This window comes from Rissa tridactyla, chromosome 1 (genome assembly GCF_028500815.1).
Source record: "Rissa tridactyla isolate bRisTri1 chromosome 1, bRisTri1.patW.cur.20221130, whole genome shotgun sequence".
NCBI lineage: Eukaryota > Metazoa > Chordata > Aves > Charadriiformes > Laridae > Rissa > Rissa tridactyla.
The window spans coordinates 156929816-156953482 of NC_071466.1; the positions used below are offsets into that span (position 1 = coordinate 156929816).

General features: G+C 45.8%; 2 protein-coding genes across 2 annotated transcripts in view; one reads left to right on the forward strand and one right to left on the reverse strand.

Moving 5' to 3' along the window:
- The window catches only part of TRIM24 (tripartite motif containing 24), a 64471-nt gene extending 58594 nt beyond the window's left edge, over positions 1–5877 (forward strand). Inside the window, exons 17-19 of the mRNA XM_054192835.1 lie at positions 1016–1090; positions 2429–2575; positions 3670–5877. Coding sequence (XP_054048810.1) covers positions 1016–1090; positions 2429–2575; positions 3670–3879 — 432 coding nt within the window. The 3' untranslated portion in view covers positions 3880–5877. The remainder of the gene's footprint in view (positions 1–1015; positions 1091–2428; positions 2576–3669) is intronic.
- A 2327-nt stretch (positions 5878–8204) lies between these two features.
- On the reverse strand, positions 8205–21785 carry SVOPL (SVOP like). The gene is made up of 11 exons (XM_054198161.1): positions 21714–21785; positions 21489–21613; positions 19692–19755; positions 18094–18219; positions 16526–16654; positions 14788–14861; positions 13026–13228; positions 11756–11867; positions 10435–10516; positions 8805–8894; positions 8205–8408 (listed from the first exon to the last, which is right to left on the reverse strand). Exons 1-11 carry the CDS (start codon positions 21783–21785, stop codon positions 8205–8207), a joined length of 1281 nt encoding a protein of 426 aa, XP_054054136.1.
- Between the last annotated feature and the right edge of the window lie 1882 nt (positions 21786–23667).

Genomic DNA, 23667 nt, shown 5'->3' on the forward strand with positions numbered 1-23667 from the left:
AAGGTAGCTCATTCACAATGAATATATAGAGAGATGCAATATTGATCCTGCAGATATTAACACAAGTCACTGGGTATAACTGCTGTCCTTTTGCAGCTTGAAATGTTCTGATGGAAAAGTTACAAAGCAAGCAGTGGGTCTCCAACTTTTGTTTTTCCCTTAAACTTCAGAGTTAAAAAAAAAAAAAAAAAGCCTTTGAGCAGACGGTTGAACTGCTTGACAGAATCTTTTGGATTCTTGAGGTTTTGGGGGGTTTCTTGCCTTTTTTGAGTTTTGAGGTGCACCGGGAACTTTCAGCAGTGTTTTACTTGGTTTCAGTTGGCAACTTGTCTAAATACACTGAAATTAGCATTTTATTTGGGGTCTTAGTCTACCTGTAGAACCATTATTTATATGTGCTGCTGTCTAAAAGGAAAAAATCTAGCCCTGTTTGCATTTTGCTTTAAATGTAAGTTATAAAAATGTAAGATAAGTCCTGTAAATATTCTGATAAAGGATCAGCAAGCATAAAATCACACGAAACTGTTTTTAGAATCTCTTTCAAGGTTCAAGATCCAGTTTAATATATTTGGATACACAAAGAAAAGATATTCCTTCCTGCTGCTAACAGAAAGCACTGTAGGCTTTGCAGTTACAGAGCGGTTATACCCAGATCGGGAAAAATACTACTGCTGTTTCTGAATATTTGTAAAGCACTAGGAGCCACACATGCTTTTTTATTCCCTGGAATGTATGCTGGGCTCAGCAAATTATGAATAACGCTGTTAGTAATTGTATGAGGTTTCATAGCATGCATTTGAAAGTTGATAATGATATATCTGTTGCAGAGAAGGAATACTGTAGGCCACTAGTTATGACAGTTAATGTTGCTTCCAAACACAGTTCCTGTGCTCACTTTTCTGCTTAGGGGCTGGGGAGTTCTGAGCATCTGTTTTGTATTCTCTGTAGTTTGTTATTTTAGAACAAATCACGTAGGATCCTCTAATTACTTGGGTATCTATTTTTCTTGACACAGAAGTGTGAAAGACTGCTGCTATACCTCTACTGTCATGAAATGAGTCTTGCTTTTCAAGATCCAGTTCCTCCCACAGTATGTACTTCACTTCTTTCCATTTTATGTTAGTAGCATAATTGGCAAGTTTCTGGTGGCATTTTTATGTCCTATCACGGTCCAGATTGGGAAGTTAAGTTTCCCAGACATTGACTGTATTAAACATGTTTAATTTTATTAAAACTAACTGAAGGGGAGTTAAAATTTGAAACATTGGGTTGGAAAGGGTTTTCCTAGTAAAATTCCACAAGAACTGATGTTACTGAATACTTCAAAAATAGACACAAAATGTAAGCTCTAACACGGTCTGCTGATTTCACAATGTTGAGTGATATCAGTAAAAAAGTGAATTGGGTTGTTTGTTTGTTTGTTTTTTTTAAATTACCTGATTTTGAAAATAAAGGTACTCCATATTAGTAATATGAAATTGAATTTCTTATTATTAGCTTGAAATGTGTTAGTTTAAAAAGGTAAACAATAGCTGGGTGCATTATAAGTCCAAGGATACACAGAAGACTTGCTAGCGTGATCAGATGAAAAGTACCTCTTTTATGTTCTTCAATACAAGCCAATGGGAAAAGAATTCATCAATAAGTAATATGCTCCTATGCACCCCGTTTATTTAATTTGAATAAGAATTTTTCTTCTGAAGAACATTCCATAAAGTCTAATAAGAAATGGCACAAGGGATTAATTTAATACTCATATGATGGTCATGTATTACTAAATTCATGTGAATTTTGTGTTATATTCACATTTAGTATTATTCACATTAAAATGTGAATCTAGGAAAAAAGTATAAAAATATCATCATTGGGTTTCATATCTTATTTTCTGATTTCTAATTCTTTCTAAAGAAAGAATAAATCTTAATCCTACAACCACAGTTTGAGTGCCAAAATCATTGATATCTCTGAAATACTCCACCATTTCCAAGGACGTATTTCATGACCAAAATTAATTTTAAGCAACCCACATACCATCTCCATTTGAGTGTGTTGCCAAAGTTGTCATATGGTGGTCCTTAGAGTGAAACTTAATAGATGGCTCATTTGACTACATCCAAAAATAATGCCCAAATCGGTTGCTCTATCATATATAGTCAATGTAGGTAGGGTTTTTATTTGTTTTTCTTTTATTTTAAAATAGGCTTTGGAAGGAGTATATTTTAGCCAGCAAAACTAGCATATGTCACTGTTACTCCAGAAACTGTCTGCATATATATAAAAAGTACAATTCTTACATCTTAGAATTATACTTTGAAGATGTGACTAAATCTTGCCCTCTCCCTCAGAGCTAAAGGTTTATAAAACAATAAATAATGAACATGACTGCATTTGGTAAAAAAAAAAAAAAAAAAATCTATTCTCCATTTAGGTTCCTGATTACTACAAAATAATCAAAAAGCCTATGGACTTGTCAACCATCAAGAAAAGACTTGAAGTGACCAATTCATACACAAAGCTGGAAGATTTTGTGGCCGATTTCAGACTGATTTTCCAAAACTGTGCTGAATTTAATGAGGTTAGATGCTTTTATCTGGTTTTGTAGGCTTAGTTGCTTTCAGGAAAACTGCAGTGGGGGTAGAACTTACGACACAAGAACTTATTGCATGAAACTTATTTTGATTGTGAGGCTGCAGTGAAACCATATATCACATTTGAAACTACTGTGGTGTTAGAAGACTATGCAGTGGAGATCCTTCCATAGGAGGAAGGAGGATTGTAACAAACAAGCTAGCTGAATGGCAGGACAGCAAGTAAAGAATAGGACAATTATTTATCGTAGAAGTTAATGGTGGGCATTTGGTTTAAAAATTGGTTTAATCCTCCTTGCCTCAAATCTGAAATTGAGTGGGATTTTCATTCTGGGAGGTCTGTACTCACCCTTGTGATTTCTAGTTGTATTGTTGAGTGATTGTTATTAATCCCTCACTGCACATAAGGGAACACATGGTGAAAAAGGGATGCAGGTACCGAGTGGACCACAAAAAGAGAGAGAATTACAGTGGGAATTAAAGGCTTCTCTGAGTGGCCCCAGTGAGGTTCTCATCCCGTCACCTTTGATACTTCCTGCCATGGTGACCTCCGCTTCAGGAAACTGATCAGCCATGGTGGCTATGAATGAGTTCAGGACTGCCTGGTCTTCCAGGTCATGATGATCATCTATCCTAGTAATATTTTTCACCGCAATGAAAAAAAGTCTGCTAGAATTTCTGTAGCTTACATTTCAAGCAGTCGTTCCTAAATACTTTAACACCCCGAAGGCATACCTATGTATTTCACAGTATAACCCAACTATTTTTTTTTTTTTTTTTTTAAAGTCAGGATTTAAGAGTTTTTAGAATCTATGCAGCTTTCAGAACCCAGGCAGTATGGCTTTTGCAATAGGCTTCTGTGATAATCCATCAGAGAAGAAAGTTGTTGAGGGTGTTGGCCAAAATATCCACCCTTGCCCTCTGTTTTGCAGGCTTGTGCTCTTTGGGACCATGTGTTCCACAGGTGCCATTCTTACTGCCGATTTATTTTTTGTAGTTTGCAAAAGCACCTAAGGTACCTAGTGTGATCTATGGATAAAGCTATTTTGTGATGCATTGATGTTGTTAATTCACCCCACAGCCTGATTCAGAAGTGGCCGATGCCGGCATGAAACTTGAAGCGTACTTTGAAGAACTTCTAAGCAACCTTTATCCTGAGAGAAAGTTCCCTGTACAACCCAGCTGCCAGAGTGAAAAAGATAATCCAGAACTTACTGATGACTCGGATGATGACTTTGTGCAGCCCCGGAAAAAACGCCTCAAAGGAGAAGACCGTCAGTTGCTTAAATGAGCTGTATGTGTTACTGCGGAACGTTTTTTAAAAACTAAGAATATTTATCACTGTTAATTGTAAAAAGGGGAAAAACCAGAACTGCTTTGACTTGTAGGTTTGTGGATATTTACTGGACTTTCTACCCCTTGTTTGAAACACAAATCTAATGGAGATCAAGGCATATGGAGAGCTTTTCTGGAGTTCCAAACTTCCATCGTACTTCTGGAGCAGCACAGAAATTGCCACTTGCGTGGGGTGACAGCTGTTTAACTTTACTTTGAGAATGAAAAGAAGTTTGTACAGAATTGAACTTTAAAACATTACATGGGTTCAACATGTGGCTTTCTGAGTTTGAAAAAAATGTGATCTCACCAGACTTTTAATTTTACCAAAGGCATGTGGCTGGCCATAATTTGATTTCTTTGTACTGTATTTAACACAAGCCATGAAAACAGATGGTGTAATATTATTGTCCTGCAATATTGACTGGTACAACAAAAGTGTAGTTGCCCCCAAAGAAGTTACTGGTAATTTTAAAATGTAAGGGAGAGTGTATTAAAAAGAACTTTAAAAAAAAAAAATAATTTGTTTGAGAGTTTTTAATGGAGGAAGGAAAGGACAGAGTACTTTGTATTGCGCTATTTTGCTCACCACTGGCAAGAAACAATGGTGTTTCTGTACTATTTTGTTTAAAGGAGTCTCAAGTTTGATGTGCCTCTGTTTAATGGAGTCGATGTCAAAGTCTTAAAGGGAAAGATGTTTGCTTGCAACTGTCAAGTCAGTCTTTGTGTATGTTTAGAGAGGGGGGAAAAAAGCATCCTTTCTGTCCACAGGCCCTTGTTATTTTTCGAAATTTCTAAATATGTTGTCAGAATGCAACCAGCATCATTATTCACTTGGAAGTACACAAGTTTGAAGAGGCAAAGAAAAAAGAACTTCAAACCTTCCCTGTTAAAATCACCAGAAGGTGAGGAAGAATTACCTCTTCTTGTTCTGCTACTTTCCAGAAGCACTGACAACAATATAGATGGTTGTTTTCTGCCCTCAGAGCTTGAAGAGGTAGAGAAGTACTTGTTTATGGTTGCTCCAACGATTGGTTTATACTCTTCATTTATGACGTCTTAAATGAAAACTGAGTTTTCAGGAGAGCAGGCAGTCTTTTGGATTAATTGAGCTCCGATTGTGCCAGAATTTTGCAGGTGGAATTGTGAAGACATCTGAGCGTACGCAAGCCTGCTTTTGACTTGCTGTGTCGCACTGATGTGGTGCTGCGGAGAGATCATTGAAGAGACGAGACACAAGTGCTGCTTGTGCCTCCTTGCTGTGTACATATGCACACAGAAAAAGGCCCTTTTTTTTGCTTCTCACCAGATGAGATACTGCCATGATCACGTGGTTAATTTTTAAGCTGCCCAGAGTAACCATTTATTTTTCCCTTTTCCCTTCCTTATTTTTTGGGAGTGTGTTTGCTTTATTTTGGGTTTGTTGGTTTTTTGTGTAAAGCTCTTACTGCCTGAAGAGAGTTGCCTGTAGCAGGAGTTTTACCATCCCAGACACCCAGGAAAAAAAAGGAAGAGAGGTGAAGGAGCCCAACAGGATGGTGAGGGGAAATCATTCTAACAAAACAGGCGTGATCAGTGCGCACTACAGTAGCACAGGCTTAAGAAATAAGAGGCACTGCCATTGCAACATTTGAAGTCTTAAAGATCTAACAATGCCTAGGAGTCTTAAGTACCCTGTCACCTAGAGACACTGCCACCAAGTTTAACGGTGCTTCCAGAGGAAGATACTGCGTGTTTCACTGAACCGTAAGTTGTGAGCACAGATTTATTAGGAGGCTTAGTGCATTTCGAGCTGAAGTTAAGACACCTACACAGCTTCACGTTCAAGGTGTTCTCCCAGTGGAAAATTCTGGGGAGAGCAGTGTAGATGTACTCCTGCAGTCCAGTTACTTATCTGTCTGCTGTAAACTGTTTGAAAATGTCTCTGTTTAAATAATCCACTGGAAAAATCTGACTCGGCTTTCATTTTGTGGTCTTGAATGTCTAAGAATCTTCAGAAATTGTCTTTAAAGGGAAGTACTCTATTCTTTCAAGCTGCTGTGGCAAAAACTGTATCTACTTTATGTATTTTCCCCCCTTTGCATCAGTCCACTGAATGGTGGCTGTTTCCCTTTTTCGTTTTTTGGTTTCTTTTTTTCTTTTTTTTTTTCTCTGTGTGTGTAATGTCACTAGTAATAGCACTAGTAGTAAAGAGCCTTCATCTCACTTCACAGGACAGGTAGAAGGCATCTATTTCTTGAATCATAAGAAAGGGAACGTCCTTGAGAAATTTGCCATTTGCCTATACAAATCATAGCTCTTATGCTGTTCAGTAACAATTTTTAATAATGGAAATGGTATGGAGAAGCAATCAACATCAAATGCAGCTCACAGGAAATGACAGATTCCAAAGGTTTATTTTTCTTTCCTACCCAATCCAACATCAAACGCTCACTTTCATTTTACTTGCTAAAAAGGGAAAAGAAAAAAAAGACATAAAATTAATAAAATGCACATGAAAAACCAACAGAAACGGATACAGGGGAAAATAATATGCATTTGGCTATGTCCAAAAGGTCTCTCCTCTGATAGGCAATCCCATGACTGCTTTGAGAGGACTGATGCTGTCATAATAAACTGAAACAAGAGCAGATACGCTTTTTAAATGTCGTTATCTAGATTTCACAAAAATTTACTTATATACTTCTTATTTAGCTGGTTCATTTAGACCTATCTTTAAGGAGCACATCTATTGCCTGGAACCACAGAACTAAATATTGCTATGTTAAAAGAGGTTTTACATTATGTGTCTAAATTTTTGCATGGCTTGGATGCCTGTACTGTGTGAGGCCTTTGGACAATACGTTCAGCAATCCCTGAATGACGGCCTACACAAACGTAATCTCTGAAATGAGCACGAGATAAGAGTTAGCAAGTTGAATTTAAGATCTAATGGTGGCTTCTCTGAGTACACAACCAGTTCCGCAGATTTTTAATTTTCCATCCTTTTGACTTGTTTGTGTAAAGGCCAGCAGCTGGAGCTTATAACTCTTATTTGTAGCAATGAAGATAATAATGCTATTGAGTTAAGTCCCCAGGAAAAGGGGGGATACTATTAAGGAATCATTACACTCCCATTTATCTTGACCACTGCTAGCTAAAGTTAATCCAACTGTAGCAGAATCAAAGCTTTCCTTTTATGTCTAAAGCAGTTTTAATGAAGTGTTTTGCTTAGTAATTATTGTAAATCCAACCATTTGAAGGCCTGAAGGGCTCTCTGGCCTCTGTGCGTGGGGTTGAATTTCACCCACAAGGGAAGAATAAGTTGCTTTGACCGCTTCCTTACTTAAATTTTGATTATTTTTTCCCCAGTCTTTTATAGAATATCATATAGGTATTTTAAATGGCATAAAAGAAATAAAAGACAAACATTTTTTAAAGACAAGCATTTGATGAAGCAGGCAATGATTAACATGTTGCTTTTCTGAAAGCCCCAAGATTAATTGTCCCATGCACCTTGGGGAAACCTTAAAAGATGTGACCCAATGAAGTTAAGTGTGTGTATATATGTGTGTGTTTGTATGTATGTTTTTTTTAAAGTCTGGTTCTGAAGGCCACATAAAGCATTTTGGTCAAACATCGGTCTTGCTCTAGGCTGCTGAAGAATGTGGATTATTTAGCCCGTGGTCTTCTGGTTGACACAGGTAAGACTGCAAAATAACAGGCAGTGTGCTGTGGGCATGCTGCATGCGTGACGTGAGAAATTTCCGTGCTGGTATGACTGAATCGAGGAATTGCAGAATTGCTCACCACCTCCTGTAATTAAACTAACGAGACTTCTGCATGGGAAGCTGTCTGAATTTAAACTTCCCTCCCCCTCCGCCCCTTAATCTTTGTGCTTAGTGTTTTGGCTGATTGCTTTTTAGGAAGCGCTAGCCACAAGGGCTTAGGTAACAGACTGATGCAGCTGGGGCTTTCAACGTGAATTTGATGAAGAAAGGGCTTTAGTAGTTTTAAGGTATTACTTATATCCGCCGTCCTCTCTCCCTACAGCACAGGCGGAACAGAATATGTGCCTGCGAAGCAGCAACTTCGTCAGGTCTGGAGATAGAAGCAAAGAGGGGCTTGGGTTAGCTGAAGCTAACATGCTGGCATGAGGGAGCTGGGGCTAGGACAGGCCTTCTGGTTTGTGCTTTGATGAGAAATGAGCTTTAGGCAACTGGGGTGACAGTGCTTTAAGCTGCTGCAAAAGCACGCTCCTGTGCTTGCCTCTCAGGCCTTTATTTTGGATTACGAACCCTCTCAGGAGAGTTTGTTTTGGATGCTGGCTGAATGCTGGTTTCTAAATAGCACGTAGATACACACAGGAGGTCCTGGGGTGGTCATACAAACCTGCAGTGCCCTGCCCTTGGTCTCGATGGGCAGCGTGAAGGCAGAGATTGCACACACGACACACACAGATGCGGAGACACACAGGGCCCCAAGGAAAGAAGCCTTCATAAGAACCTGCAGGCAGAAGAAGGGTTCAACCATCAGCTCAGTGGTATGGGGGGCTGGCAGTTAATTAGGAATTAAAGAGCAGACAAAAGGTCACAAACACCTGAGAGACTCAACAATAGAAAAACAATGTCTTGTGAATGTAAGACCTTTCAGAAAGTAACAAATAGCAGCAAGCTAAGCTCTGGGAAGAGATTTTTGCAGGTCTGGATCTGGCAAAGGCTGCATTAAGTACTCTGTATAAATATCAGCTAAAGAACTAATGAACTGGGGGGGAAAGGAATTGAATACATCTCTCCAGTGGTTTTTTGTTGATGTTGTTGTGAACTTGGGGGGCGTCTCTCTGTATATTTGATAGCAATGATTGGCACAATGTTTACCAACCACTATCAAGCAGTCTCTTACTTGTGATATAAATGGGGCCACCATAGCTCCAACGCGGCACAATGACCCACTTGTTCCCATCCCCAGGGCTCGCATTGTGGTTGGATAAACCTAAAGCAGGACAGAAAGAAATCGGATTAGCGCAATGATAATCTGTGATACGTGTCCTTATTTTTCTTAAAGTTTTTCTTCAGAGAGACCCCTTACATTATCAAGGGCAGCTAGTGGTTTAAGATGTGAAAAGAAATAAAGGCTCCTTTGGTTCCCGTTTGTGCCATTAGAAATCTGCCATTTTTTGCCCCAACTAAAGTTTTAGGGACAATCAATCAATGCTGGATGCGATCGTCCTGCTGTTTGCTCCTTGCCCTCCTCTCCCTCCCACTGCCTTCTCCCAGCTGTTCTGGGCAGCTCACATCAAAGTCACAGAGGACAGGCTGGGTGCTAAAGGAAGAATTCAATTTATATTGCCAGGCCCTGTATCTGGAAAGCAGGAAGAAAGAATACTGTCTGCAGCCTTCATGACTGCCTATTTATTTGTATCAACAGCACTTTTGTTTAGAAGGAGGAAAAAGAAAAACAGATCCCGGTAAGAAACCTCCAGGCTTAGAAGAATGTGCTTTGTGTATTTTCTTTTTCACATCTCCCAAACACCTGCGCTAATAAAACATTAAGCATGTGTTTTGTTTAACTTTAGTTAAGTCCTGTTGATATCAATAGACTTTAGCTTTAGCAAGGATACTGATGTAAGCCTTTGGTTAAATGCTTTGCTGCACCAAGCCAATGGAGGTAAGGTAAGGTAAGGTAATTAGGGAGGAGTCCAGGCACGTGGTTGGAAGGAGGATTTCCAAGTTAATTTTGATCGTTGATTAAATTGTGAGTAGTATTGGTTTACGATATGGCTGTTGCAGGAACGGTCTTTACATCAACAGCATCCAATTCAGGACTATTAAAATGCTGGTATTTATTCAAACCTGGTGCATGCTTAAATACTATAGTGTGCTATTAAAAGAAGTATCAGGCCAGCACAGGGAGCTACTTCTGTTTGCTTTTTATCACTTTACTCAATCTATGAGGCAATACATCTAACTCCACACAATTGTTTAAAAGAGAACAACAAAAACCCTCAACAATGCATACTTAACCCACAGAACTCATGGATCCAAAATTGTCTGAAGGACAAGCTCTCTGAAGGTATAAAACTATTTGTGGACAGAAGACAGCAATTTCCATTAAGTGAAAAAAATCTTATATATAACCTCAAATGCTACCTCATCTATTACATCAGTCCCTTAAGTGCCAGCACAGGTTCAATTCAGTGGTAGCCTATTTTCTAACTTTGCAGGAATTGGGGAGGGGAAAGATTGTGGCTTTTGGAAGATGGTACACAACATCCTCGAAAATAACATTTTGTAGTAGCTGACCAACAGGTGGCTCAGTAGAGCATTCCTCTTCCACCCGCTCTTGTCATCTCCAGCTAGTTTTGATTCCTTCCCTGATCTTGCATATGAAAACAGTGTGGCCAGGAAGCAAGAGATACTTAGTTCAAGGAAGATGACTCTTAACTACTCAATAAATATGGCAGCCTTCCTGAGTACAGGCAAATGGCCTTTCATGCCCCAGAGCAGCTTAACGTACTCTCAGGAGGACCCACCTCTGCTGTATAAATGTAAATGGTGTTGAAGTTTGCTGAAACCAAGGCCCGCAGCATGAAGAGGAACCCAATCATGCCTGTGCTGGAGAGAAAGCCGTGTGGTGCAGAGAGTTAGCGTCACTGGACGGTGATCAGCAGAGATGCAACCCAATACAGGCACTGTGCTAAGGCTTTTACCAGCTTAATATAAGGGCAAGCAGAAGGAAAAGTTGATTGCTGATAAGTATAATCTTTCTTTAGGCATGTTTGACAAAGGCCTATTGCATGTTAGGTTTCCTTTAGGCCAGTGTTGAAGGCTGGAGGGAATGATCTGAACAGGACCATAGAAGTTTGGCTGGTGATTTCAGCATTTTATGGCCAAGTCTTCCAGCCCAGCCCTTGTTTTTGGTTCCTCTGTAAAACTGTTGCAAGCAGATATGATGGGCAGGCTCAACTTCAGGGAAAAACTGAAAAGAACAATAATAGCAGCACAGAGGCCAATGCCTTAGTGAATGACTGTAAGCTTCCTGACAGGGGCTCATTTAGTTTAACGACTATTTGTAGCCTCCCACTCCAGCTCCCAAGTATTTCAGCCAGCCTCCAAGGCTAGTGGCCCACAGGGCTGTACACCGCTGGCGAGCAGCCATCAGGCTACCAGCCAGTTTAGAGGAAACTTCAGCTTGAAGCCATCCTGATTTTCAGTAACTGTTAAGCTCTGCAAGCTTGAGGGGGGGTGTCTTTCTTGCACATCCTCACAAATCAAGCTGATAATTACAGCACTCATGGCAGCCCTTCCCTTGAAGCTCTACGAGTTAGAGGAGCCTGACTCTACAAATCAGAAGAGACACATGTAACATTGCCAAAAACTAAAGAAAAGGGGGCGGAAAGAGAATGCAAGAAAAATATTACTTATTTCTGGTGGATGGTCTTCTTCACATCATTTTTAATTTTCCAAACTGCACTAGAAAGCAGCTTGTTGTACGCTTAGGGGAAGCCACGTGGGTGAGGAGTGAGTTGCCCTGTGCACCCCAGCACCACAGCATCTGCTGCCACAGTTTTCCCGAGAAGTGCAGGGAACCAGTCGGGGGGGGGGGGGTTCAGGTATATAAGAATTACTGGCCTGACCAATTGGTGACCTTTCAAGGCCAGGCTGGATGATGCTTTGAGCAGCCTGGGCTAGTGGGAGGTGTCCCTGCCCATGGGGGGGGGGGTTGGAACTAGATGATCTTTAAGGTCCCTTCAAACCCGAACCATTCTGTGATTCTGTGATACCACAGAACACCACCTCTGCCCACAGCACTGCACGCCCTCCCAACAGCCCTCCCATGCTGAGAGAGACTACCTTGAGGTGCAGATATTGAGGAGAAGAAAGAATAGCGCCGTACATCCCATGGTGATACACAGGCTCAGGCGCCTTCCGAGGAAATTGATGCTGAGAATGTTCAAAGGATTTACTGGAGACAAAAAAGAAAACTGTAAAATGTTAGATGACCTAACTGCAATGATTGTCTGGCTTGATAGACCTTATGCAGTGTGCTTCAAAAACACCTCTCTGCATCCCCAGAGCTTAATAAATGCTCTACAAAATGCACAAACCCTATAATTCCCTTCCTGTACCCAAACCCTGTAGCTTGCCACCATGTCCCTTTTTAATTTGTCCTTCCCCACAGAGGACAGATGGAGCCTGTCCTCTGAAATTGCCCTGCTGTACTACGGCAGGACACCACTGAGCACCACAGGCCTGGGTGGTTTCGTTCCCTCTGTCCGTGGCCCAGCCATACAGTGGGATCCAGAGTGTATCCGGCTTAGTCCTCTCCATGAGCTGGGAGCCAAGCTGGCACCTGGATGCATCCCTGGACTGGTGCCAGCCCAGGACCCAACACGCGGTCACTTTGTAGCTCAGTTGCTGAGACATGAACAAGGGAAAATATTCACCTCCCAGGAGTGCTGCAATACTAGACCCGCACACAGCACCAAGTTCTCTCAAGGGTGCCATGTGGGTGCCTTTGGGCCATCCAGCCACCCCCACAGTGCTCCCCAACAGGCTGCACCAGGGAGCATTTTGGTTTGCTGCGGGTTCCCTGAGCGCGTAGTTGTCCTTTACTGTAGTGCTTAGAACAGGACCTGCTCCTGAGGCCACCAGCTCTTGGAAAGTAGGGTGCTTGCATGGTGCATTCGGTTACATCAATGCGACTATTTGCAATCCTTGCTTATTTATGACTTTACAAAACTACAGGTCTGGGAATTTGGGAAGCCAGGCTTGGTTCTGGTAAAATAGGAGCAATTTTCCCCTGGAATCCAACCAAGGCTGTCAGTATGTACTAACTGCAAAGGAGGCTTTTGGCGCTGCTGTTGGAAGGACCCGTGCTGCCATCGGAAGCTGAATTATTCACCTGGGGAGCGATGCCCTCCCTTGCCCTATGCCACCAGCCCATGGCCTGTGCCCCAGACCTTCCATTTGAAGAGCCTGTGCCTGGCACTTTGCCGGCAATGCTGAGGACATTTTGACCACTGGCACGTCCCCAGGTGCATGCACAGCTAAAAGCTTTGCGGGGAGTATCGTCTGGCTGTGAAAAGGGACCGGCAGGGCAAGGCAGGGGAGAAGAGGTTACGTGCGATCTCTCCGACTGTGCTGATGATCATGGTCTGGTAGGCAGCGGGTCCGAACAAGTGGCAGTGGCAGGGGCTGCGGCTCTCCTTGGAGTCATCGCCAGGGTCCTGCACCGGTGGTGCCACGGAGCCACAGACAACGTCCCGCTCCAGTAACTCGGTGCTGGCCAAGATGACGCTGTAATAAGCGAAAGCTATGCCAAACCTGGAGGGGGAAACACTGCAATGAGCAGTGAACACAACAGGGAAGGTGAGGAAACTGAAATGCAGCAGGTTTTGGGTGCCCTGGGACCCCCGCTGCACACACCAGCTCCACATGATGGACCCCCCTAGCCTGAGCCTGGCAGTGACTGAGGCACCCACCAGGTCACTGGTGACCCCATGCATGGCACACACCGCTACCACCTATATCCATGCACCTCTCTTCCTCGGAGGACCTCACTCCAGCTCATAGCTCATCTTTCTGCTTGTCCCTTAGTGCTGATTCTTGCTCTGCAACAGGTGACCTGCTGCCATCAGGCTGGGCAGAACATGCCCCTTTGGTCCCTTTCCTCACGCAGGGCTGTAAGCGAATTCCAAACCATTCGCTGCCTGGGGTGGGGGGGAGGCGCTGAGCAGGGAGTCTCAGCATCAGCTCACATGAAGCAACTGTCCAGGTTTTTTTTTTAATCCTTATCCTTTCTACCCAGGGATTTTCGGAAGGAGTTTACATTAACTGACTGGAGAGGCTCACATTGCGCCCTGGCTGGCTGTCAGGAACACAGAGTTGATGATGGCGTCCTGGCTGTGTCATTATCAAGTAATTCAGCATACGCCTAATCATAAGCAGGCCGAGGAGTAATTTTCACTTTTTTATCCCCCCCCCCGGGCAGTTTCAGAAACGAGCAGCAATCTGGGCTAGGAACCGAGCTGCCTGGGGAGGCGGGGGATGCTCAGGGCACGGGGGGTGTGGGAATGCAAACCCGAGAACACGCCAGCGACTCCTGGGGGGGACTAGGAGAGAAAGGAGGATTAAAAAACAAAAAGAAAGATATTTCATAACACTCATATAAGTTGAGGGGAAAAAAACATAAAAAATTCAAGGCCTGACTTAGCAACATTGTGGGTCAATGAGTTCCCACGGACCCATTATTTATACATTTCCATTCCAGACAGCAAAGTCAATGAAACATGTATTACCCTTGCATACAGCTACCAGGACCATTGCATATGAAACCCATCTCTCTTCAATCTTAATTTTCCCCAGCCAGCGGCACTGGTAACAGTTAATGACTTTCTGTTGGAGCCCTATTTCACTGATACACTGGCTGGCCCACAAAGGTGGTGCCTTTGTCCTCCTCTTGGGAAGAACAAGTTTACACCAAGAAGGGAAGGCACATGGTCAGGGCACGCTGCCGGCAGGCGTGGGCTCGCTCCTGCCGCTCTCGCCTGCCTCCCACCCCACCTTCCCTCAGCCTCCTTGTCCTGAGGAAGGACTCATGGTGGCCTGCCCCATCCTGGATGTCCAGCCTTTTTCTGCCTGTGTTAACACCAACCGACACAGGGTTTGTGAGGCATGGGCTGAGATCAGGACAAGCCTATGGTGACCCACACCCACATATTCCCTCCTCCAGCTGCCAAAGGATCTGCAACCACTGCCTGAGGCAGAAGTGGTGCCTTGTAATGGCAGAGTCAATGGGAAACTTCTGTTCCCTGCACATGTTCAAATGAGAGAATGAGCTGATAAGCAAGAGAAGACAATAAATTATTTTTTTTTTTTTTTACCATATGATCCATATCTGCAAAGTGGTTCTGAGGTATTTGGGGTGTATGAGGTCCTTGAATCTTCCTCTCCTTTCCTGCAAATTGTTTGAGAGAAATAGTTTTTAGAAAGGCGTCTTTTATAGAGGGGCGAGTGTTCTGCGGCAGCAGCTGGCACCCCAGGACCCCCTGCCCTCACCCCAGGCTGCCGATGGCATGGACAGACTGACAGATGGTGCAACACAGCACCCCATCAGCCCTCCACAGAAGAAAGCCCCTCTTCCCAAAGGATGCCCACAGGAATACAAGCTGCAAAGGATGGAGGGGAGGAGAAGAGAACACCCTGAGCACTCCTGGCCCCCACAGGATCCCCCAGCCCCCAGCAGTCCGGCCCCAACATGAGCATCACGTTGCCGGAGGGGGACCTGGTTGCTGCTGGGGGCCAGCACTGCCAGGTCTGCTGGCAGATCCCATTGCCCCACGTGCTGGGGACAAGGGACCCAGTGTCCGCGTGTCTGCCTGTGGAGCAAGTTTGCGGACACATACATCTCGCTGGGAGGCCTGAAATGCCAGTGAGCAGAGAGACAAGCAAGCACTGGGGGGCCCTGCCAGCCCCGCTGCTCCCCACGAGCCGGCAGCTGCCCCAGCATCCCACCACCGAGGGGAGACCAGTTCACAGGGATGGTTTGGGTTGGATTTATTGTCATTTTCCTCATCATTGGTTAAGCCTGAGAGGGCGCACAACTAACAAAAAAATCCTTCCCACAGCCAATGTGGGTCCATTACATAAATTCAATTAAACTACAGGGAAGCTTTAATCCTAATTAATTCCAATACAATAGCACCATCTTGCATGAATTGCTAAGGACAATGCTTGGTGCCTGTGGGATTGAATAAGCAGCAAAGAGGTCCAGGAAAGGGACTTAAAAGAGCTGGAAAATAATTTTGAGGCCCTAGACAATAATTTGTCCAATCTTTATATCTTGGGGATCAAAGGAGCCACCTGAGTAAGTCCTCCCACCCTGCAGTTGGCAGGGCCCAAACTGGGGATAAAGGGAAGCAGCCTGTGGGGGGGGGACCTGGCCCCCAGCTCCTCTCCTGCCCTGCCTGCAACACCCACACGTGCTTTTTGGCCCAGTAGTGTTCAACTCCTCAGCTGCTCACAGGTGCAAACGGTGGTAGCTCTGAAACGGCCTCTTCTTCTTTGACACTCTTCTGCCGGTCCGTGGCTCCACACTCAGGGACCTGGTGTGCTGAGACCCAGTGGACAAGCCCAGCCAAGGGCTGGGAGAAGCCTCTGGGAGCGGTGGGTGACCTCATGGCAGGGACCCTTGCAGCCTGACCAGCCAAGACCCTGAGAGGGACCCCGAGGGGCAGTTCCTGGGTCTCACGGAACAGGGGACACCCCAGGGGGATGGATGGGCAATAAGGAAGAACGCACTTTTCCAGGAACTGTTTTTGTGGTAAAGGAAGCAAATCTTTTCTCAGCATGATATTTTTTTCTCAGCGAACACAAAGAAAGCCAAAAAAAGAAAAAGGCAGAAAACTCAATTCCTCTTTGACATCCAAGATTACTGTGTCGCCAAAAGAAAAATGACATCTTCATCATCACATTCAATAGTTGTTTGGAAAGAAACCAGGGGAGGAGGGGGAGAGAGGCAGAGCGAGACGTGCTTGGCAGTCCCGCTCCCTTCCCGAAGCCCAGAGGCCGGCAGCCCTGTCCGGGATGGAGGGGCTGGGCAACGCCGCGGGCTTGGCTTACCTTGGTGGGCTCCCTCAGCACCCCCTCGGGCATCACCGCCCCGTTCATCTTGGCTATCCTCTGCAGCGTGGCCATGGCAGCCGCCACATTTCCCGTGAAGATGTTGTACCGCGCCGACTCTGGGATAAACTGAAAGCAGAGCTGTGTCATAAAGCCTTTCTGTACCCCTCTGTCTAACGCAACCCTACTCACAGCTTCCCATCGTGTCCAGGAGCCTGGCCAGGTTAGCACAGGGCACTGCCTGAGCTGGAGCAGCCTTTTGTCTGTCCTCCTCCCCAGCCATGCCCTGGGCCACCCCTGCATGTCACAGCTCTCCATGCCCCGTGTTAGTGGGCTCACTCTGCCCAACAAACCCGTTTCTTGGTCCAGCTGCCAGAGGCCTGCTACCGAGCTGTCTGTGGCAAGCACTCATGAGAGGTGGCAGGCAAAGACACAGGTTTAACAAAAACCAACCCTTAATTAATTGAAATTCTAAAACGGGATGAGGCATGTGTCACTTAAGCAAAAGTCTTGGAAGACTCAACAAGACCATTAAAAAAAAAAAGATGACATGGATGAAATTTAGGGACAAACTCACTCATCGCTAGCATTTGCAATGTTCACCCGCCCCTGGTCCTCTTTCCAAAATAAAATACCTTTTCATTAAATGATGGCTCTATTAAATTATAAACAACTGCATGTGTATCACTGACATATGAATTAAAAACTCCTTTTTTAAAGGTACAGATGCTGACTGTGTCTTTTTTTCCTTCTGGACTAAAAACTTGTGCTACCATTTTTTTCCTGCAAAATAATCAGGGATTCCAAACATCAAAGTTATACGAGTGGACATTCACAGCGACCTTGCATTTAACTGCCCAGGTAGCACCCCAGATGGACTTGTGCATTCGTTCAGCTGCAGGACGGGATTTCACATCCCCACAATTTGCACCATCCATAGCTTAGCGCTGCAGTGCCCACGAGCACCATAAATAGGGATTTTCCACATCACTCCTCAGAAATAAGACGGTCCTCATGTCCAAGGCTGATATTTCTGAAGCGTGACTAAACCTGGGGAAGCCGCGGTTGACCCTGACACCCATTTGCTCTGTGAACCATTTACCGAGGCTTCTTTCCTCAGCCCTAGCCAATGTAAAGACTTAAGAAAGTGTGCTGTGGCCAGCACTAGACTGAAGATATTACTTGTGATTTTTTGCACATCCTGGCTAGCCTGTTTTCCTCTAGATGCCTGACCCATCACCGTGGTCTCTGGGTACCACTGGCAGCCTGGACAGTGGAGCCCGGGATGCTGGAGGGCCGCAGCAGGGCAGCAAAGCCAGAGACTTCGCAAAGCAAGGCAAAAGCAAGCCATCTCCCACAGGGTGACACCTCCGCAGCAGCTGGTCTGCAGTTTCCGCCCCCGCAGGCCATAAGGACCTTCCCAAGCTGCTCAGGTGAGAGGGCTGCAGCGGCAAAAGGAGGCCACGAGGACAACCCCAGGCTTGTGAGGGGTCAGAGGGTGATGCCTGTTGGTGCCTGGGGACAGGGCAGGTTGGTGGCGGTGCGGCAGGGAGTGGAGCTCTTCCTACCTTGAACACCAGGATGAGAAGAATGCCAGGGATGGAGGCAATTCTGATCAGCCATCGCCAGCCAATGGTTGGGTTCACCACCGATGCCAGCCCAATGATTAACAAGGATCCTGCCAACCAAAACACCTTTCCAAGGGAAAGGAAGGGGTTAAAATATGAACACATGGCAACGATTTGTCTGTTTTCTTCCCTTCTGGTCTGATTCCACAGATAGGTGGGGATCTGTTATGGGGAGCACTGCGGTTCACCCTTAGCCATCCTGCGTCTGTCTGAGAAGCGGAGCTTGGATTGAAGGAAAGAGGGAAAGAAAGACAAGAATCTGGGGAGGGACAGCTGAAGATAGTCTTCATTAGCTCCAGATGAAAACATATAACTAGCTGTGGCTACCATTGTGCTTAAAGCCCCTTTTTTTGTCCTTCCAGTCACTTCTCCACTAATACTCATCCCCCTCAATTTTCCTCTTGTCTAAATATCTGCTGGGAAGCAGCAGATTTACAAGCATCGACAGCAAAAGCAAGCCAGATTTCCACTGCTGGGAGTTGGTGGGTCTCCAGAGGACTCAATGCCAAGTTATACCAATGGAGAATCTGGCCCCTGATCTGCAAGTACATTGCTCCCCAAAGTTCACTTGTTGCCATGAGAAGATGCATCCCTTTCCAGGGGTCCACCCAAGGGAGCTCAGCCAACACAAAGCACAAACAAATACATAAAAGCCACAGCAAGTTCATGAGTAATCTGCGGGCAGAAATAACAAATTTCTGGGGAGAAATACAAGAGTGTTCTTTTTTATAAACCTTTGTGTTTCTGATGACACTTTGGTAATGAAGGCCTGGGATCAAACTGGCAGTAATGAAAAGCAAATTATCCCTGCCACCAAGACCGTATACAAATGCTCTTGGTTCAACAATCAGATGAATTTGTGCGCTCAATGAGGCTTCCACAGATCATTTGCACATGCAGCAAGTGCCCACCATAGAAATCTGAAGTAAGCAACAACCCCAGTCACTCTTGCTCTGGTCTTTGCCCAGCAAGCGGTCACAACCCTCCCAGCACATCTCAGGACAAATTTGGGACTATATCTGGTAGCCCTATCCCACGCAAAGCCCTGAGCAGGGACAGTGAAAGGCACAGATTAGGACCTCATCTGGGAATCGCCCTATTAATAAATTGTTATTAAACAAGTCCAAAGAGAGGAGGGATGAGTGCAGTCCTGGAGGGGGCTGGTGGTGCCACTAGCCTCAGGGCTTGCCAGAAAGCCCATTGGCACTGGCCCCATTAGAGCAGGCAGCACGGTTATCGATAGGGCAACCGAGAGGCTGGGTGTCAGCCATCACTCAAAGTCCCCACGCAACGTATGGAGCATACAATTCTTTGAGAAGAAATTGCCTCTCTTCTGCAGGCAGCTGCCTGTGTACACGTTTACTAATGCAGTCGCCACATTCCAGGGCACAGGAGGCAGCAGGCATTCGCTCGGGCTAAGACAAATCTGAATGCTCTGGGGAAAAGGCTGATGTGCTGGAGGCCTGGCTTCCAAATGGCAGTGGGACAAATCTCCCGGGACTTGGGGCTAGGAAAAACGGTAACGTGCTCAGTCTTACCTGAGATAAGGGCAACATGTATCCTCGGTATTTGGTAGGCAAAAATTCCGTTTTTATGATAAGCCTGCAGAAAAAGGGGAAAAAATGCAGAAATACAGCAACCAAGAGAATTTCTATACTAATCAATAGCAGTTCAGCTCAGCTCACTCTGTGCTGGACGTTGCTGCCTGTAGACAGAGTACCATCCCTCTTCCACCACTGAGCTCCCAGACACTGAGGGATCCCTGCTCAATATACCTTTCACTTGGGCAGGCACCAAATTACATGTAAGGGAGATGGACAGCGTGAAACCCTTCCAGGCCATGGCTGTAGGATACAGGCAGGTAAACACTGCAGTCTGTGCATCAGGAAACCTACGGGAAGGTCCTGTGGGGTGACTGAGGTGTCAGCACAGGCCACAGAAGTGGACATTTTTAGTGAATCTTTTTTCACTAAATGAAGAAAATGGCCCATTCCACTTTTTATCCGATGGTTGGATAGCCCTTGGGGGAGGGTCTGGCACTGGCATCTCTCAGGCTCACAGGTGTGAATTGTGCTTCCCTGGCTGGAAAGAGAGGGGAGTGAGGAGAGACCCACATTGGCTCCTTCTGTCTCGGCTATTGAAGTGTTTTATAAAATACTCAATTTCCCTCCATCCTCATTAGGGTGATTTGTAGCTTCCATGGCCAGGGAACAGGGGCCTTCCTGCGAGGGAGGCATCCCCTGGAGCTTGGTGTCTGTGTGACCCAGGCACATGGTGCCTTCTCCTCCCAACAGCACCACTCTCATAGAATCATAGAATCATAGGGCTGGAAGGGACCTCTGGAGATCATCTAGTTCAACCCCCCTGCCAGAGCAGGGTCACCTAGAGCAGGTTACACAGGAACACGTCCAGGTGGGTTTTGAATGTCTCCAGAGTTGGAGACTCCACCACCTCTCTGGGCAGCCTGTTCCAGTGCTCTGCCACCCTCAGGGTAAAGAAGTTCCTTCTCATGTTTAGGTGGAACTTCCTATGTTCCTGTTCTCCCTCCTGTCCTTCGCTTCAGCAAAGGGCTCTTGGGTCAACGCATCCAGTTTGGGGCTTTCCTGTGTGGGCAGGAGGAAACCAGGCTCCAAGGAACCATGGAAGATGCTGAAATGTTGCATTTGACTCCCCGAGAGAGTCGAAAGAAATAATTTATTTTGCCGGACTCCTAGTGAAGTGGTTGTTAATATTGTAAATTTCTCCTCTCTGGCTCCACGTCCCCCTTTCCTCCCCAACAGGGCAAAAAGTTTCATTTAAGTGGGAACGTTTTACATCAGTTCAAGAAGAATTTGCTACCTAAGCAGAATTGTTGTGACTTTTTTATGAGGAAGCAGCCTTTGCTCATCTGTTACCTGTCTAATTGTTTTTATAATATACGTGCTTAATAATCCCTCTGTCACTGGCTTAATGTAAACCAGCTGCCCCCTCTATTCCTGGGCTTGGGGAGTCCTTGGGAACTGCAATTTAGGTCAATCAACCAGGATTCTGTGAAATTGCAGAACGGTGTGTTGTTTTAAGGCGGTGTGGGAATTCGCTCCCCTTTCCACTTCCAGCCCCCGTGGAGGCCCCTTCCCTGCTGTCTTCTCCCGGTCACAGCGCAGCCATGGCTTATCAGGCTCAACACGAGGGAAACCGGGTGCTCTGCCACGGTAAAGCCAAAATGAGCTGAATGGCCTTTCTTGCTGCAAACCCCAGGAACTCAGCCCCCTTGGGTCCGTGGGCGCCTCCGCTAACCCCACCGTGAAGGTTGGCTTGTGGCTGCCTGTGCCACGAGGAGCGAAGCACAGCCTTACCCTTGTGCGTGGCCCGACACGCCACCTCCTACCATGGCCCGCAGGAACACAAACCAGATGTAGGATGGGGCAAACGAGGTCAGCAGGGAGAAATAGGCTGCCCAGAGAAACGAGAGCAGCAGAATCTGCAAAAGGGTCAAAATTAGGGTCATCAAACTGCAGGCCCAGATGGGTGCATGGCTTCCATGGGGCTTGGGAAAAGGACATGTTCACTCATTCACTCACCTTCCAGCGGCCATACCTGTCGGCTAGGAGCCCAAGAACTATGCTGAAGACCGTGTAGCCAAAAAACACCATCTACGGGGAATTGAAACACAGCTGTGGAGGGCCCACTTTGGGCAGCACTGGGCAGCTCTGCTCTTTGAACCGTGGGTGAGTTGAATGGTTTCCAAGCAGCAGGATGAACTGCAGTGCCCAGAACCATGAGCGAGATGGCTTTCAGGGGTTGACTTCCTCTATGTAGGCACTCACTGCTTCAACCCTCAAAGCTGAGGGCTGGATGGCAAGGACTTCAAAATAAGAATATGGAAGTGGGGGCTTGTTTTGGCATTATAGCTCTGGACACAGACGTTTGCTCTCGTCAATTTGCTTTCTAGTTTTCTACAGTTGTACTGTTCTTGTCCCTGAGAGGAGGCCCTAGGAATTTATTTGATCCACTGGGAAATGTACTTTACAAAACCTGTGGTGGTTCCCTGCACAATGCTCATGTAGTGGATGACCCGTATGCAGGGAATGCAAGTCACTCACCGTTGTCACTAAAGCCACCTGCCAGTCTTGAAGCTGCCACTCGCATCGGATGAGAGGGGACACAACAGCTATTAGCATGATCTCCATGGCTTCAGCCACCTTCAGGAATGAGTGTACACATTAGCAAGATGGGAAGCCACAAGCAACCCACAGGGGAAAGTCCCTCAGTCCTACCAAGCCTGGAGCCATGGCAGTTCCACTGTGTCAAAACAGCCCTATGAAGCCATGGTGGTCTGAGACCTTGTGCCTGATCTGGAAGGCGTGAGCACTTGGAAACAAGAAGAGGAGGGGAGAAAGGTGCAGCTAGAAAGTGGGCATCTGGGTACACTGTGTATCTAGGAAGGCTGGAAATACTCATCCTTTGCAGAGGAGACTCCTAACCAGCTTGCCAGTGGAAGGTCTTCCACTACCTCTGGAAACCAAGCTGCTTGGTTAGGTACCCAGCTGTGAATTTGAATCTAACACAAAGATGACCTCTTAAAACTGTTTTTGATTAAAAACTTCATTGCTCCTTTGGCTGTTTGCCCCAGCAGCTGGCTTCAGTTAAGAAATAAGCCTATCATTTACACGTAGCTCCAGGCTCTTACACCTCAGCTGCAATGATCCTCGTGGATATGTTGCCATCACATCTTTACTGCAGCCTGGCCCCAGGCTTTTGCCTCAGTTCCCACACAAGGTAGGCCAAGACCCTGGCAGTTAGGAAATTTTTCAGATAGCCAAGGGTGAGAGGAGGACAGGCCTCCCATGCTAGATTGCACAGGGTTTGGGTGTCCTGTGGATGGTGTGAAAAATGCAGTTGGGAGGCTGAACTTAAATCTCAGGCACTATTGAAGACACGTCCCATCAGTGCACCAAGGCAGGGGCCAGGACAGGATGCTCTGGGCCAACCTGCTCAGCTTTGCCCTGAAATAGGTCTGATATCAATTTTAGCCAATATTGATTTTGGACAAAGATGACAACAGCAGAAATCCTGCTTGAGAAGGTACGTGTGAAAAATGAGAAGAGTGTTTTTCCAGGACAGTGCAGATGGCTGCAGACACCTACCCCAGTGCTGCCCATGATCAGGAAAAGCATGATGTGGAACCTCCCAAACCCAATGGTTTCCACAGCCTCTTCCACTGTAAACGTCTTCTGCCCTGAACACCAAAGGGAAGGAAAGACAGAGACAAAAACCACACCAGCAGTCAAATTGTACCTCCTCTCTATGAAATGTGAACATTTTTCATGCTATTGTGGGACCTCACCAGGAAAAAAGCTGGACACCTCTACCAGTTGTGTGTCCACTGACCAACCCCTGGGCATGCTGGTGGCCGGGCATGTCGGGGTTGCTGAAAGAGTAGCCAGGTGAGGAGAGGACAAGCTGGGCATGGAGGAAGGACAGCCTTGTACTGAGTTGCCCCACGTGGTTCAGAAACCCATGGCTGGTGCTACA